This window comes from Medicago sativa, chromosome 1 (assembly GCF_051527215.1).
Source record: "Medicago sativa cultivar Bolivia chromosome 1, Bolivia_mono, whole genome shotgun sequence".
Taxonomy (NCBI): Eukaryota; Viridiplantae; Streptophyta; class Magnoliopsida; order Fabales; family Fabaceae; genus Medicago; species Medicago sativa.
This window is the reverse complement of record NC_140749.1, coordinates 3,596,688-3,614,421: the sequence shown is the minus strand read 5'-3', so window position 1 is coordinate 3,614,421 and position 17,734 is coordinate 3,596,688. Positions and strand designations below refer to the sequence as shown.

At 31.7% G+C, this 17,734-nt stretch overlaps 1 protein-coding gene across 1 annotated transcript; it reads left to right on the top strand.

The window, feature by feature from the left end:
* The first annotated feature begins 2,726 nt into the window (after positions 1 to 2,726).
* LOC146951809 (protein EXPRESSION OF TERPENOIDS 1-like) lies at positions 2,727 to 4,739 on the top strand. The gene is made up of 2 exons (XM_085755982.1): positions 2,727 to 3,604; positions 4,099 to 4,739. Exons 1-2 carry the CDS (start codon positions 2,971 to 2,973, stop codon positions 4,464 to 4,466), a joined length of 1,002 nt encoding a protein of 333 aa, XP_085612108.1. The 5' UTR covers positions 2,727 to 2,970; the 3' UTR covers positions 4,467 to 4,739.
* The last annotated feature ends 12,995 nt before the right edge of the window (positions 4,740 to 17,734 follow it).

The following is a 17,734-nucleotide window of genomic DNA, read 5'->3' as shown; positions in this document are numbered from 1 at the left end:
ATGTTTTGTTAAAAACAAAATTGTTTTTTTTATAATATTATAAACATTCTGGCAAGATGTTATTAAAAAAAAATTCAAATGAGACACATAAGTTGACTTAATAGAAGTGAACAAAAGTGGCGATGAAAAACTTTTGGTTGACTAAAATTTGAAGAAATTTTTAGGAGGACTAAAAGGAAAAGTTCAAATATATATAGAGTTCAAAAACATATTTAACAGAATCAAATTTAGTTTTTTATATGTACTAAATAACAATAAAAACAACAAGTCAAATACATGACAAATGTATATCATTGATACATAAAAAATACAAAACAAATTTATATCTTTGTTGCACACAAAAAACACGAGAAAAATAGCTTTCATTGGTGAATATTTAAAATAGAAAAAATATTCTTCATTAATACATAAAAAAAACACAAAAAAATATTTTTATCAATATAAATATAATAAAACATGAGGCAAATACTTATCATTGATATATATAAAATTATTTATTACGGGTAATATACTTAAAAATGCAGATACATAACTTGAAAAAAAAAATTCAGATAAATAAAATAACGAGACATATAAATTTTATTAATAAATATAAAATAGGACAAACATTTGCTATTGATAGAGATAAAAAGATTGTACATCTATATTTTTTTATGTGGACAAATATTTGTTATTGATAAATATTAAAAAATGAATGAGACAAAGGTTTGTCGATAAAAAATTATTTAGAATTCTTGTTTTATAATTATAAGTAATTATTGTTATATTAATTATAAGTTATCATAACAATTATTCATATGACAAAATGCTGTATACAGTTAATTTGTTCGTGATCAAAACACGACCTACACACAAATACACTTCCACATGCAGCTCGAACGAAGCACGAGCGTGTGCTTGGCACATATATGTTGCTATTACGTAGCTGTTAAACATTTATTCAACATATATATATATATATATATATATATATATATATATATATATATATATATATATATATATATATATATATATATATATATATATATATATAGGGGGCTGTTAACTTGCACCCACCTAAAAACACTAAGGTGCAAGTTAACAAGCTGCACATACGTGTACTTTACTAAAACACCATTTTGTCTCTATTAAACTTTATTTTAATTAAAAGGACATTTTTAAAATAGCATAAATAATATTTGTTTATAATAGAAAAACATGGGTGTTTTGGTAAATAACTAGTAGGTGCAGCTTGTTAACTTGCACCTTAGTGTTTTTAGGTGGGTGCAAGTTAACAGCCCCCATATATATATATATATATATATATATATATATATATATATATATATATATATATATATATATATATATATATATATATATATATATATATATATATTTCTACCACATGATTCAGTTTTAACATTTTTAATATCAATATCTCTACTTCTTTTTCTATATGGGTGAACACGTATCATTTTTCTAAATTATCTATATATCTATATATGAATTAATTATATAAAATAAGAGTAATGATATTTGTACAATCATTTCGTGATAATATTTAGGATAACTTTTTTCTTCTCTTTTCTTATTGATCAAGAACAACAGAGAGAGAAAGAGGATGAGGAAGAGTAAGAGTAAGAACACAATGCAGTATGATATAAAGTTATCCAAAAGTTGTCCCCTAACTGAATTAGATGTGTGAGAGTCGTTGGATTTAAAAAGTTAGAAGATTTGATCTATGATGGAGACATGTGAGATAAAATGAGGGACGCATGTGCATGTGGCGTGAGTCACAAAGCTTGTACACCTTTCTCCTCTCGTATTACTACGTTGTCATTTGCTCGTTCTCATAAAAAAAAGAAGGGGGAAAATCCACCTTAATAATGTAAACGGTCAAATAAAGTACCGGCGTGTTTTTTGAAGTAAGGACCAATAAGCAAAACCCACAATCTCATCACGTGGAACAATCACATCCATTCATAGGCAACTCACCAAAGACGCTAACTTATCAGAAGGGCAAAGTTTCTTCAAACTTATAGAGATCACCGTAATGTGACAGATTTTCACGTTCCCTCACACGCACACACACTCTCTCATATACGCACAACGACACAGTTTCATTTCACTAATGTAACATAACATACAATATATTAGAATCACAACAATAATCTTTTCATTGCAGATTAATAAAAAAATTATATATAAATTACATGTCATAATTGGGTTGAGTGAGTGACTTTCAAACTCACAAACTAGAACATAATTAACCAAACATAACACATGCACTCTTCTTTTAGTTTTTATTTATATTTTTCATGTTAATTAGTGTTAATTTTTGTCTCTCCTTTTCTTTTACTTCTTGTCATTGATTAAGAAAGTCTTTTCACTCTCAAAAGCTCCGGCCAAAAAAAAGAAAAAGATAAAACTCAATTAATCTGAAAAGAAATATACTTGCCCCCACACAAATTAGTCACAGGATTGTAGATTCAACTTCTAGTTTCAATATTTGTTGTCGACAATTTATAAATATTTTTGTTAACGTTTTTATGAATTTTGACATATGCTCTAAAGTTAATGAATTTGAATTCAAGTCACGATTTTACTTAAACATTAGCTTTAGTTGCGTACAATTTATAAAAATAAACTTAGTTTTTCCGAAGTTTTAAAGTCTAATTTGACTTTATTCGAGATGAAACCCAACTCATATAGAAGTGAGTGAGAGTCAACAAAAAATAATGTGTCGGTTAAAATTAATAAGAAAACCTAAACCAAACCACTTACTTAATTTGCACTTGAAACCAAAGAAAATTACGATTATAGTCTTCTGATCAAAAAGCAAAACAAACTATTTTTTCTCTCTCTCTCTCTCCAGAACTAATTTAAGATTCTCGAAGCTTCTTGTTTATCTACTGATATGGATGTTATTGCTATAACTATAACTGAATTAGGGAAGATCGTTTCATTTTTGTGTTACAAAACAACATGGCTGGTTTCTTCTCTCTAAGCAGTGGAAGAGGCAAAGAAGAAGCAAGAGAACAAGAAGAAAATAACAACAACAGTGGAAATAATAATCAGTTTCTGTTCAGAAACGAAGAGATCTACAACAAAGGTTTTGAGATATGGCCACAACAACATCAACAATCTTCTTTTCATCATCATCAACAACAACATCAACAAAACATTAACAATTTTTACTCTTTTGGTGTTGGAAGTTCGAGAAGAAACGACGACGACAACAACGACAACGTTTCAGTTTCATTTTCCGATGAATCAACAAGATTTGGTTTAACAGTGATGAGGTCTTCAAGTGGTGGTTTAGGTGGTGGTGGAATGAACTGTCAAGATTGTGGTAACCAAGCTAAGAAAGATTGTCCACATCTTAGATGTAGAACTTGTTGCAAGAGTCGAGGGTTTCAGTGTCAAACTCATGTGAAAAGTACTTGGGTTCCAGCTGCTAAACGCCGCGAACGGCAGCAACAACTCACGTCGTTGCAGCAACAAAATCAGCAGCAGCAACAACAGTTTCACTCATCAAGAAGGCACAGAGAAAATCAAAATGATCCCTCTGGAGCTTCTGGTTCTCTAACCTGTACTCCAGTACCTATTACTACCACAGGTATATATATGTAGAAATATAAACTTTTGAACGATATACATCAACTTTCTTTGACTGACTTGTGTTTTTATTTCTTTACAGAAGAGTCGTTGAAAGAGAGAGTATATAAAATGAAAAGATATTACGAGGGTTTGAATTATAGTGTTTAGTTTTTTGATATATAGCTAGGTCAGTGACGAATTTTCAAACTATATAGCTTAGTGATAGAGATCTCGAGGAGAAACTATAGTTTCTATGAATCTATGATAAATAGGATACCTAATTAGTCTATATATTCTATATATCCATTCCTTTCATACTCTATCAACTTAGTTTTTTTCTTTTCTCTCTCTCTTTTTTCTCTTTCTTTTCTTCTGAAGGATGAAAAAATTGTTAGGTAAGTGGTTCTTTCTTTCTTTTAAATTTGAAAATGATAGCTATATAGAAACAATTGAGGTTTCTCTTTTTGAATTTTTTGATTTGGATTTAATTTTTTTTATTTGATTTGAAATTAGGGTTGGAGTTGGGAAATTTTCCACCGGAGCTGAATTCACCGGCGGTGTTCAGGTGTGTAAAAGTGAGTGCAATGGATGCACAAGATGAACGTTATGCTTATCAAACTGCTGTGAACATAGGAGGAAGAGTTTTCAAGGGAATTTTGTATGATCAAGGACTTGAAGGTAGCTACACTAGTCCAAATGCTGCTGGTGGTGGTGGCGAGGGTTCTTCCGGTGGTGGCAGCGGTGGCGAAGGAAATCAACAAAATCTCATAACAACCACCACAACAAATGTTAACAATCCATTTGAGTATTCTTCACTATATCCAGCTCCTCTTAATGCTTTCATGGCTGGTACGCAATTCTTCCCACCTCCAAGATCCTAAAGACATGAGTGTCTCTTTCTCTCTATCTATATATCTATTTGAATAATTATTTGAGTTTGAGTTGAAACAAACCATTAAGTATTTTTTATGGATCAATGTTAATTAATTTCTATGTATAATCTTAATTAACATTATATTATATGGATCAGCTCTGAATTGTAGTAGTACTTAGGTACTATAGCTAGGGTACTATAGTTAAGTGTTGACAAATGATTATGAGGATGATGATTATTATTCAGAGTGCACGAAATTAAAGGGTGCAGGAATGTTTAATTTGTTTTGTTTTGTTTGTTTTGTCCAAATCTCAGTTCAGATTTTCATGTTATTTTCATTTTCATTACGCGGCGCAGACAACATTTGGATGTGTGCGATTTCAATATATTTTTATCATATAGTATTTCTTTGATTTGATTTGATTTATTTATAGCATTATGAGTATTTATATTTTTTGAGGAATTAAAATTGTGTAGTGATGAATGAGTGAGTGATGTAACTTTGTTCGTAGTTGGTGCTCAACTCAAAGCAACTTTTTCCTGATTATCTGTTCCCTTTGCCGCATCAAAATGGAACGAAATAGGTTTCGTGTTTGGTTCAACATAGAATTTTTAAAATCATTTATTTTTTTTGATTTTCAACTTATCTTTTGCATGATTTCTGGGGATATGGAGCAGAGAGCTATAACTAGCTGGTGCTTCTTTTTCTTTTCTTTTATTTTGTCTCCCATGCATTGCATTGCATTGCATTACCCTTGTTCTTTTTTTCCTTCAATCAAAATCTGCATACTAGTATAATTACATTATTGCGTATAAATGGTGAATTAGAAGTAGCATTTACACCAACTACTTCTCTGAACATATAATAAAATGAGGCACCATAATAGACAATCCATGAACCATGGATGTCTACTTCGAAATGCTAGAGTTGGAAAAGGCATTCTTTCCTCAAAATATGTGCATGTGAGAGTTGTGTTATGTTGCATACAAGTGGGTTACTGGCACATATGATATAGGTCGAGGTACATATGATAAGATATAGGGTTAATGATACTTTCATAGACTTCTGGTTTTAGTTCATTAGGAAGATTCACAAACTTTACAAAAATTTCCCTTGTTTTGTAATTAACTGACCCATTACATGTGCTTCAACCCTTCTTTTGATTGAGACATATATAGCTAGCAGTCTCTTTCTCTTCTCTTCTTCATCAATCTTTTTTTTTTTTTTTATATATTTATGATAACAATAACCACTTTCTCATGTCTTTTTCTTGATCTCATATTTCCATATTCCTCTAATCTTTTTTTGATTCCTTTTTACATGTTTTATCAAGTAATATCAGAAAGTTTTTTTTTTTTTTACAAGGGCAATATATCAGAAAGTTAGTTGCTATGTTCTCTATCATGTATATTCTCCCTATGTGAAATGAAAAATTAATGTTGTGATCTTCTGCTAACTAAGATCATTAAATCTGCATTATATGTTGTAATCTTTTTTTGATTCCTTTTTACATGTTTTATCAAGTAATATCAGAATTTTTTTTTTTTTTACAAGAGCAATATATCAGAAAGTTAGTTGCTAAGTTCTCTATCATGTATATTCTCCCTTATAATGTACATCTAGGAAATGAAAAATTAAATGCTGTGATCTTCTGCTAACTAAGATCATTAAATCTGCATTATATTTTGATTAAGACTAAGGTTGACTCAATTTTATAGAGGCATGAGTAGTACTCTGAAAATGGCAGCAAAATAAATAAAGTTGCATGGAGTACACAATCATTATTGGTGATATATAATTGAACATGATATTTTGTCCAAAAAAAAATAATCTTTAATCTAGCTGTTCATTTTTTTTGACTTATAATCTAGATGTTGATAGTAATTTAAAAGAAAATATAATATACCCATTTCTTTAATTTTTTTTTTAAAAAATCATTCCTCAACATGGTTCAATTCATTATAAGTACTTATTTATTTTACTATTTCTTATTCATAATAAGATAAGTAAAATTTTTTTCCTCTTTGATGAATATACTATTTTTTGGTTTCAAAGTTCATGTACAATATAATATTTTGTTTTTAGTCCTAAAATTCTATCATTTTTTCTGATTTTGTTTTATTTTTTTAAAGGGTGGTTTTGTTTTTATTTGTTACTATAATATTTGTTCATTTTGATATTACTCCATATAAAATGTGGACCATATTAAGAGGAACGAAATCTAAAGTTATTCACATATCATAATGCCAAATGTGATTCATGATTTAGTCCTTCTGGTTTTCTTGTGTCACATTCTTTACCATGTTTGGATCTTGTTAGTTTTTCTGGGTTTTCTTATTTTCACGTTGATGGAGGATCTTGAGTACTCTTTGTATTCTTCAAACTTTAATTTCTAATATATTTATCTATTAAAATTAAAATTGTTAGGGGAAGCTGAAATTCTTTAGCCGACCTAACTTAATAGGGTAAACCTTAATTGTTATTGTTGTGGAGACGGACCTATTTTACAATAGCATTCAACATCTCTGCTCGTATTACATAGATCAATACTATAGGCATAGCAAAATATTATGGTTTGAAACCCCATAGTAAAAATGATCGGAGTTAATACTTTACTTACATAAGGGACACCGAAAAAAAATTAAATAAGAACATACATTATGTTGGAACACTAGTTAATTCTAGTGAAGAAAATTGGAAAGAAAAACACTATGAAAAAACTAGTGTGTGGGTGTGACTTAAAAATGTCCCACATTGAAGGGTCACCCCAACTAGTAAGTGTTTATATATGGGTCGTGGATTAAAAAAATGATATATATATATATATATATATATATATATATATATATATATTGTTACTTGAATATATATATATATATTGTTACTTGAAAATGTTAAATTAATTAATTAATTAATTAATTTAATCATTATCCGTAAGCGCTACGCGTAACAAATAAATTTGTTACGACCCGACCCGATCCAAAAGCATATCCAGAAACTTCCGGATATATCCAATTAAGAAACAAAACGCGTTTGCTTAAGGATTAAGCAGACTTAATCCCCAAGTCACTCGTTTTTTGTTACAAACTCTCCCTATAAAAGGAGAGCTCGCCCCATTTGATTCTTTGCACCGAAAATTCACAGTTGATGCTTCCTGTGTTTTTTCCTCTCTTCTCCCTCCGACTTGTTTTTAACAAGTTTCTTCTGCTTCTACTCCTTTCTGTCCCTTCGGTATTAAGAGTGTTCTTAAGACCATAGTCCCTTGGTCTTAAGTTCATATTCCCTTCGATAATATATGATTCTTCGGAATATAGAGTGCTATTAAGATCATATTAAAGAATGATCTTAACAGTATATATATTATTTTAATAATTTTAAGGAGAAATGGTGGTATCACCATATTTGAGTGGTCGTAGTGCCATATTCATGTTTTGGAGAAGTTAGAATGGTGGTAACACCATATTTGAGTGGTCTCAGCACCATAATAGAATGGTAATAATACCATATTAATTTGAACGGTTTCGAATAGAGCGGTTACGTACCGTATCGAGTGGCTTCGATCAAACGATTGAGCCATATTTTGAGGGTGTAATTCTCGAACGATTTTTCTACAGTGCAGTAGTTAATCGAACAGTTGTAGCTGGGCTTGTTTTATCCTGGAGGCGGCGTGGTTGATAGTCTACCTTGCACAACTTTGGGTAGTGCCACGAAACGTCTTAAAGAGAGCGACCTGGTCGTGACTCAACCTAGTAACAACTTCGGTAGATGATAGAATTTGGAAATTCAAATTTAACAGTTTGGAAATCCAAAAACAACAATTTTAAGACGTTTCTATATGCTATGTCTACCGAAGAAGTTACATATTGAGGTTAAGTTGTCCCTAAATACATCAAGGATAAATCAAGCTATAGATTTACATCTTTCGAATGAAACGATGAAGTGATTGTTGTTTCAATCAACAACACTAAGAATTTATTTGATGAAAACAATAATTTGTTACAAAACAAATTATTAGTTACTAAAAAATTTATTTGATGAAAACAATAATTTGTTACAAAACAAATTATTTGTTACAGAACCAAACAAGTATAGTTTGTTACAAAACATAAAAAATTGTTTGGAGCGGAAAATAAGATAATGCAAGGCTGTTATTTTGTTATGCTGAATTCTAAAAGTGTTTTGTTTTTTTTTTTAAAAAACATTGATATCACGTACTGGTTTTCAAATCTTTAACAAGAATTGATAAACATATGCATCGATCGTTTTACATAATCCAAACTTGTAAATATGCAATAAGGAAAATAAATGGAATTGTGAAATTCTATTTATGTTTAAGAAAGAATCTGAATTTCAGATTTCTATTGAATAAGACTGAGTTGACTCAGACTTAAAGAGAGACTTGTGTACCATGCACTCTTGTGGAAAAAGATTGCACTTTGATGGTATGTTAAAAATTAAATTCTCCTTCTATGTTATTAGTTGTGTGATTTTAAATATTTGACATATCAAAATTGATCACGAACAAGTGTTTAATTTTAAACTTGAGTAACTTGGACTTAATTCCAAAGTTATATAATTAAACAATTTTATTTATTGCAGTCAAGATATATGAACCAAAAGTTCATATAAATCAGAATTTAGAGAATTGAATCTCTAAACATAATAAATTATGATATGTGTTAATTTGATGACACATAAATTAGAAATGATAAAATGATATTTTTATCATATTTATTGATGACTGTGAATTTTGGAAAATAAAATTGATGTGCTTGAATGTTCAATTTTTATAACGAAAATTGAAATTTATAGAGTACCCAAGTCTAAAGACAAAAATTCTAATTAAGAAATTTTTGAAGAAAAGACAATCCAACTTGTCTTATTTTTTGAACTTGGGATTGTCTGGACTATATTTAGATCCTGGACCCCAAGAGAGTTGAACTCACTAGTAGAGCCTATGAATATGTATTCATCAGGTATGCGATAAATATCGAAACATATAGGTTTTATGACCTAAATGTTAAAGTGATCATAGAATTTAAAAGATGCCGAATTCTATGTAAATATTTACCCCTTTAACTAAAGAATAGTGGGGGCACTAGTGGGGGCTCTAATGGGAGCACGACATTAGTGGGGGCAAAATAAATTTCCCTTTAAAAATTAAGAACTAGTGGGGGCACTATATCTAATCACATTCATGTAATTAGAAATAGTTATGAAAACATCATACAAGATGTTATAGAACCTCAAGGAGGTAAGAAAGCTAAAAATGCTAAAGAGTATGAACTTGGTTTATACAATGGAAGAAGATCCATTAAGCCTTAAAAAGCTATATCCTTAATGGATGCTGAATTATGGCAAGAAACAATAAACGATGAAATGGATTTTCTAGAGTCTAACAAAACATGAAACTTAGTTGACTTGTCTCATAGTTGCAAAACCAATCGGTTGTATTTGGATTTTTGAAAAGAAAAAAAAAAGGAACTAAAACCTGATGGTACGGTTGATGAATACAAGGCTTTCCTTGTAGTCAAAGGTTTTAGACAAAGAGAAAAATATAGACTTCTTCGACATTCATTCACCTGTCACGAAAATCATATCCATAAGAGTACTAGTCCCTTTAGCCGCCATTTATAACTCGATAGTACTCCAAATGGATGTGAAAGTTGCCTTTTTATGGTGAACTAGAAGAACAAGTCTATATGAAACAACCTGAAAAATTTTGCAATTCATGGACAAGAAAACAAGGTCTGTAAGTTAGATAATTATTTGAATGGTCTAAAATAAACTCCTGAGGAATGGCATGAAAAATTTGACATTCTAATGTTATCGAATGAGTATAAAGTGAATGAAAGTGACAAATAAAATTTGCACGATCATATGTCTCTATGAAGACGACTTGCTCATATTTGATTTAAAGATTCATGTTATGAATTATGTGAAATCATTGTTTATCAACAACATTGATAAGAAAGACCTAAACAAAAAAAAATTGAAGTAATTCTTGGTTTCAAGATTACTAGATCAGAAAAGATAACTTTTTTGATAAATCTCACAAAGTTGAGAAGATCTTAAAGAAATGTAATTATTTCACCGTAAACTTGCAATCACATATTATGATCCAAGTGTAAGAACACTTGAGATGGAGCTAGAAAAAAGAATATACGAGCATCATTGGCAGCACTTAGCTATGCCACTGAATGTATTAGATCCGACATTGTCGATGTCGTGAAACTCTTGTGCAAGTTTACTAGTAGACAGATGGAAAGCATTGCCATGCTATAGAAAGAGTCATGAGAAGACTATGACTCTAAGATTACTTCACTAGGAGTAACATATTGTACTTAAATGGTACAAGATATAAATTGAACATCTTTCAGATGAATATTTAGCGACTAGTGTTTGCACATTGAGCATCACTAGAGGAGTTGTTTGTTAAAACAAATGATATTGACTCAGTCCACTATGGAATGAATCTGAGATGAGAACACTAGATAAAACTAGTGAAGAAGCAAGTTGGCTAAGATCCTTGCTAGTTGAGATCCCTCTATGGGAAAAACCGTTACCTGCTGTGTTAATTCATTGTGATAGTACCGCGGCTATTGCAAAGATTAAGAATCGTTATTACAATGGTAAGAGACGACAGATAAGGCGAAAACATAGCACGATTAGAGAGTGTATCTCTAAATGGAGCGGTTAGAGTTGATTTTGTACGTACGAATGAAAACTTAGCTGATCCTTTGACGAAAGGACTTAATAGAGAGAAAGTCCAAGAAACATCCAGTAGGATGGGACTAATGCCTATAGCCCACAAGTGATGGTAACCCGACCTAAATGACTGGAGATCCCAAGAAATAGGTTCAATGGGTAAAAACAAGTCATGAAGTGGTAGAACATGCTATGAGAGAAAGAATATAGAAAGCATGATCCTGCAGCGAAAGAAGGATGAGGTAATAGTAACTCTTAATGAGATCTATACTCTATGTTGAGTGGGGTACACAGTTACAGGAGTACCCTTGATAGACTCACCTATACGAATGTGGAACTTAGGCCGATCCTATGGAATTTCGAGGCAGAATTCCTAGAGCATTCGTTAAAACCGGGATACACGTGCAGGGCCTTAAAACGCACGGGCTTTTAGAATACACCTATGAAAAGGTTTGTGTGTGGATTCTATGTCTGAGATAGAGTTCAATGCTGTAAGCAACTCTTGTTAAATCAGAATACCTTCCACTATGCAAAGGTTCAAGTTGTTGGCGACACCTTTGTATATTAGCAAATCTTATGGAAACGTTTTACGTTATTTCTCGAAACCATTTTGAAGTCAAGTGGGGGATTGTTGGAACACTAGTTAATTCTAGTGAAGAAAATTGGAAAGAAAAACACTATGAAAAAACTAGTGTGTGGGTGTGACTTAAAAATGTCCCACATTGAAGGGTCACCCCAACTAGTAAGTGTTTATATATGGGTCGTGGATTAAAAAAATGATATATATATATATATATATATATATATATATATATTGTTACTTGAAAATGTTAAATTAATTAATTAATTAATTAATTTAATCATTATCCGTAAGCGCTACGCGTAACAAATAAATTTGTTACGACCCGACCCGATCCAAAAGCATATCCAGAAACTTCCGGATATATCCAATTAAGAAACAAAACGCGTTTGCTTAAGGATTAAGCAGACTTAATCCCCAAGTCACTCGTTTTTTGTTACAAACTCTCCCTATAAAAGGAGAGCTCGCCCCATTTGATTCTTTGCACCGAAAATTCACAGTTGATGCTTCCTGTGTTTTTTCCTCTCTTCTCCCTCCGACTTGTTTTTAACAAGTTTCTTCTGCTTCTACTCCTTTCTGTCCCTTCGGTATTAAGAGTGTTCTTAAGACCATAGTCCCTTGGTCTTAAGTTCATATTCCCTTCGATAATATATGATTCTTCGGAATATAGAGTGCTATTAAGATCATATTAAAGAATGATCTTAACAGTATATATATTATTTTAATAATTTTAAGGAGAAATGGTGGTATCACCATATTTGAGTGGTCGTAGTGCCATATTCATGTTTTGGAGAAGTTAGAATGGTGGTAACACCATATTTGAGTGGTCTCAGCACCATAATAGAATGGTAATAATACCATATTAATTTGAACGGTTTCGAATAGAGCGGTTACGTACCGTATCGAGTGGCTTCGATCAAACGATTGAGCCATATTTTGAGGGTGTAATTCTCGAACGATTTTTCTACAGTGCAGTAGTTAATCGAACAGTTGTAGCTGGGCTTGTTTTATCCTGGAGGCGGCGTGGTTGATAGTCTACCTTGCACAACTTTGGGTAGTGCCACGAAACGTCTTAAAGAGAGCGACCTGGTCGTGACTCAACCTAGTAACAACTTCGGTAGATGATAGAATTTGGAAATTCAAATTTAACAGTTTGGAAATCCAAAAACAACAATTTTAAGACGTTTCTATATGCTATGTCTACCGAAGAAGTTACATATTGAGGTTAAGTTGTCCCTAAATACATCAAGGATAAATCAAGCTATAGATTTACATCTTTCGAATGAAACGATGAAGTGATTGTTGTTTCAATCAACAACACTAAGAATTTATTTGATGAAAACAATAATTTGTTACAAAACAAATTATTAGTTACTAAAAAATTTATTTGATGAAAACAATAATTTGTTACAAAACAAATTATTTGTTACAGAACCAAACAAGTATAGTTTGTTACAAAACATAAAAAATTGTTTGGAGCGGAAAATAAGATAATGCAAGGCTGTTATTTTGTTATGCTGAATTCTAAAAGTGTTTTGTTTTTTTTTTTAAAAAACATTGATATCACGTACTGGTTTTCAAATCTTTAACAAGAATTGATAAACATATGCATCGATCGTTTTACATAATCCAAACTTGTAAATATGCAATAAGGAAAATAAATGGAATTGTGAAATTCTATTTATGTTTAAGAAAGAATCTGAATTTCAGATTTCTATTGAATAAGACTGAGTTGACTCAGACTTAAAGAGAGACTTGTGTACCATGCACTCTTGTGGAAAAAGATTGCACTTTGATGGTATGTTAAAAATTAAATTCTCCTTCTATGTTATTAGTTGTGTGATTTTAAATATTTGACATATCAAAATTGATCACGAACAAGTGTTTAATTTTAAACTTGAGTAACTTGGACTTAATTCCAAAGTTATATAATTAAACAATTTTATTTATTGCAGTCAAGATATATGAACCAAAAGTTCATATAAATCAGAATTTAGAGAATTGAATCTCTAAACATAATAAATTATGATATGTGTTAATTTGATGACACATAAATTAGAAATGATAAAATGATATTTTTATCATATTTATTGATGACTGTGAATTTTGGAAAATAAAATTGATGTGCTTGAATGTTCAATTTTTATAACGAAAATTGAAATTTATAGAGTACCCAAGTCTAAAGACAAAAATTCTAATTAAGAAATTTTTGAAGAAAAGACAATCCAACTTGTCTTATTTTTTGAACTTGGGATTGTCTGGACTATATTTAGATCCTGGACCCCAAGAGAGTTGAACTCACTAGTAGAGCCTATGAATATGTATTCATCAGGTATGCGATAAATATCGAAACATATAGGTTTTATGACCTAAATGTTAAAGTGATCATAGAATTTAAAAGATGCCGAATTCTATGTAAATATTTACCCCTTTAACTAAAGAATAGTGGGGGCACTAGTGGGGGCTCTAATGGGAGCACGACATTAGTGGGGGCAAAATAAATTTCCCTTTAAAAATTAAGAACTAGTGGGGGCACTATATCTAATCACATTCATGTAATTAGAAATAGTTATGAAAACATCATACAAGATGTTATAGAACCTCAAGGAGGTAAGAAAGCTAAAAATGCTAAAGAGTATGAACTTGGTTTATACAATGGAAGAAGATCCATTAAGCCTTAAAAAGCTATATCCTTAATGGATGCTGAATTATGGCAAGAAACAATAAACGATGAAATGGATTTTCTAGAGTCTAACAAAACATGAAACTTAGTTGACTTGTCTCATAGTTGCAAAACCAATCGGTTGTATTTGGATTTTTGAAAAGAAAAAAAAAAGGAACTAAAACCTGATGGTACGGTTGATGAATACAAGGCTTTCCTTGTAGTCAAAGGTTTTAGACAAAGAGAAAAATATAGACTTCTTCGACATTCATTCACCTGTCACGAAAATCATATCCATAAGAGTACTAGTCCCTTTAGCCGCCATTTATAACTCGATAGTACTCCAAATGGATGTGAAAGTTGCCTTTTTATGGTGAACTAGAAGAACAAGTCTATATGAAACAACCTGAAAAATTTTGCAATTCATGGACAAGAAAACAAGGTCTGTAAGTTAGATAATTATTTGAATGGTCTAAAATAAACTCCTGAGGAATGGCATGAAAAATTTGACATTCTAATGTTATCGAATGAGTATAAAGTGAATGAAAGTGACAAATAAAATTTGCACGATCATATGTCTCTATGAAGACGACTTGCTCATATTTGATTTAAAGATTCATGTTATGAATTATGTGAAATCATTGTTTATCAACAACATTGATAAGAAAGACCTAAACAAAAAAAAATTGAAGTAATTCTTGGTTTCAAGATTACTAGATCAGAAAAGATAACTTTTTTGATAAATCTCACAAAGTTGAGAAGATCTTAAAGAAATGTAATTATTTCACCGTAAACTTGCAATCACATATTATGATCCAAGTGTAAGAACACTTGAGATGGAGCTAGAAAAAAGAATATACGAGCATCATTGGCAGCACTTAGCTATGCCACTGAATGTATTAGATCCGACATTGTCGATGTCGTGAAACTCTTGTGCAAGTTTACTAGTAGACAGATGGAAAGCATTGCCATGCTATAGAAAGAGTCATGAGAAGACTATGACTCTAAGATTACTTCACTAGGAGTAACATATTGTACTTAAATGGTACAAGATATAAATTGAACATCTTTCAGATGAATATTTAGCGACTAGTGTTTGCACATTGAGCATCACTAGAGGAGTTGTTTGTTAAAACAAATGATATTGACTCAGTCCACTATGGAATGAATCTGAGATGAGAACACTAGATAAAACTAGTGAAGAAGCAAGTTGGCTAAGATCCTTGCTAGTTGAGATCCCTCTATGGGAAAAACCGTTACCTGCTGTGTTAATTCATTGTGATAGTACCGCGGCTATTGCAAAGATTAAGAATCGTTATTACAATGGTAAGAGACGACAGATAAGGCGAAAACATAGCACGATTAGAGAGTGTATCTCTAAATGGAGCGGTTAGAGTTGATTTTGTACGTACGAATGAAAACTTAGCTGATCCTTTGACGAAAGGACTTAATAGAGAGAAAGTCCAAGAAACATCCAGTAGGATGGGACTAATGCCTATAGCCCACAAGTGATGGTAACCCGACCTAAATGACTGGAGATCCCAAGAAATAGGTTCAATGGGTAAAAACAAGTCATGAAGTGGTAGAACATGCTATGAGAGAAAGAATATAGAAAGCATGATCCTGCAGCGAAAGAAGGATGAGGTAATAGTAACTCTTAATGAGATCTATACTCTATGTTGAGTGGGGTACACAGTTACAGGAGTACCCTTGATAGACTCACCTATACGAATGTGGAACTTAGGCCGATCCTATGGAATTTCGAGGCAGAATTCCTAGAGCATTCGTTAAAACCGGGATACACGTGCAGGGCCTTAAAACGCACGGGCTTTTAGAATACACCTATGAAAAGGTTTGTGTGTGGATTCTATGTCTGAGATAGAGTTCAATGCTGTAAGCAACTCTTGTTAAATCAGAATACCTTCCACTATGCAAAGGTTCAAGTTGTTGGCGACACCTTTGTATATTAGCAAATCTTATGGAAACGTTTTACGTTATTTCTCGAAACCATTTTGAAGTCAAGTGGGGGATTGTTGGAACACTAGTTAATTCTAGTGAAGAAAATTGGAAAGAAAAACACTATGAAAAAACTAGTGTGTGGGTGTGACTTAAAAATGTCCCACATTGAAGGGTCACCCCAACTAGTAAGTGTTTATATATGGGTCGTGGATTAAAAAAATGATATATATATATATATATATATATATATATATATTGTTACTTGAAAATGTTAAATTAATTAATTAATTAATTAATTTAATCATTATCCGTAAGCGCTACGCGTAACAAATAAATTTGTTACGACCCGACCCGATCCAAAAGCATATCCAGAAACTTCCGGATATATCCAATTAAGAAACAAAACGCGTTTGCTTAAGGATTAAGCAGACTTAATCCCCAAGTCACTCGTTTTTTGTTACAAACTCTCCCTATAAAAGGAGAGCTCGCCCCATTTGATTCTTTGCACCGAAAATTCACAGTTGATGCTTCCTGTGTTTTTTCCTCTCTTCTCCCTCCGACTTGTTTTTAACAAGTTTCTTCTGCTTCTACTCCTTTCTGTCCCTTCGGTATTAAGAGTGTTCTTAAGACCATAGTCCCTTGGTCTTAAGTTCATATTCCCTTCGATAATATATGATTCTTCGGAATATAGAGTGCTATTAAGATCATATTAAAGAATGATCTTAACAGTATATATATTATTTTAATAATTTTAAGGAGAAATGGTGGTATCACCATATTTGAGTGGTCGTAGTGCCATATTCATGTTTTGGAGAAGTTAGAATGGTGGTAACACCATATTTGAGTGGTCTCAGCACCATAATAGAATGGTAATAATACCATATTAATTTGAACGGTTTCGAATAGAGCGGTTACGTACCGTATCGAGTGGCTTCGATCAAACGATTGAGCCATATTTTGAGGGTGTAATTCTCGAACGATTTTTCTACAGTGCAGTAGTTAATCGAACAGTTGTAGCTGGGCTTGTTTTATCCTGGAGGCGGCGTGGTTGATAGTCTACCTTGCACAACTTTGGGTAGTGCCACGAAACGTCTTAAAGAGAGCGACCTGGTCGTGACTCAACCTAGTAACAACTTCGGTAGATGATAGAATTTGGAAATTCAAATTTAACAGTTTGGAAATCCAAAAACAACACATTATAAAAACACAGTGACCATATGGTTCCAAATTGCGATCTACATCACAATTGTGGCTGCGATATTTTTTTTGAACAAACAAAAATGAAATACATTAACACTGTTATAGCAGTCTCTTGAGTATTGTTGTTGCGGCGGCCTTCTCAATGGCATAGCACCAAAAAAACTG

Coding starts and splice junctions, on each gene's coding strand:
- LOC146951809 (XM_085755982.1), top strand. CDS start 2,971: ATGGCTGGTTTCTTCTCTCTAAGCAGTGGAAGAGGCAAAGAAGAAGCA. Junction 3,605..4,098: donor AGTACCTATTACTACCACAG/GTATATATATGT, acceptor ATTTGAAATTAG/GGTTGGAGTTGGGAAATTTT.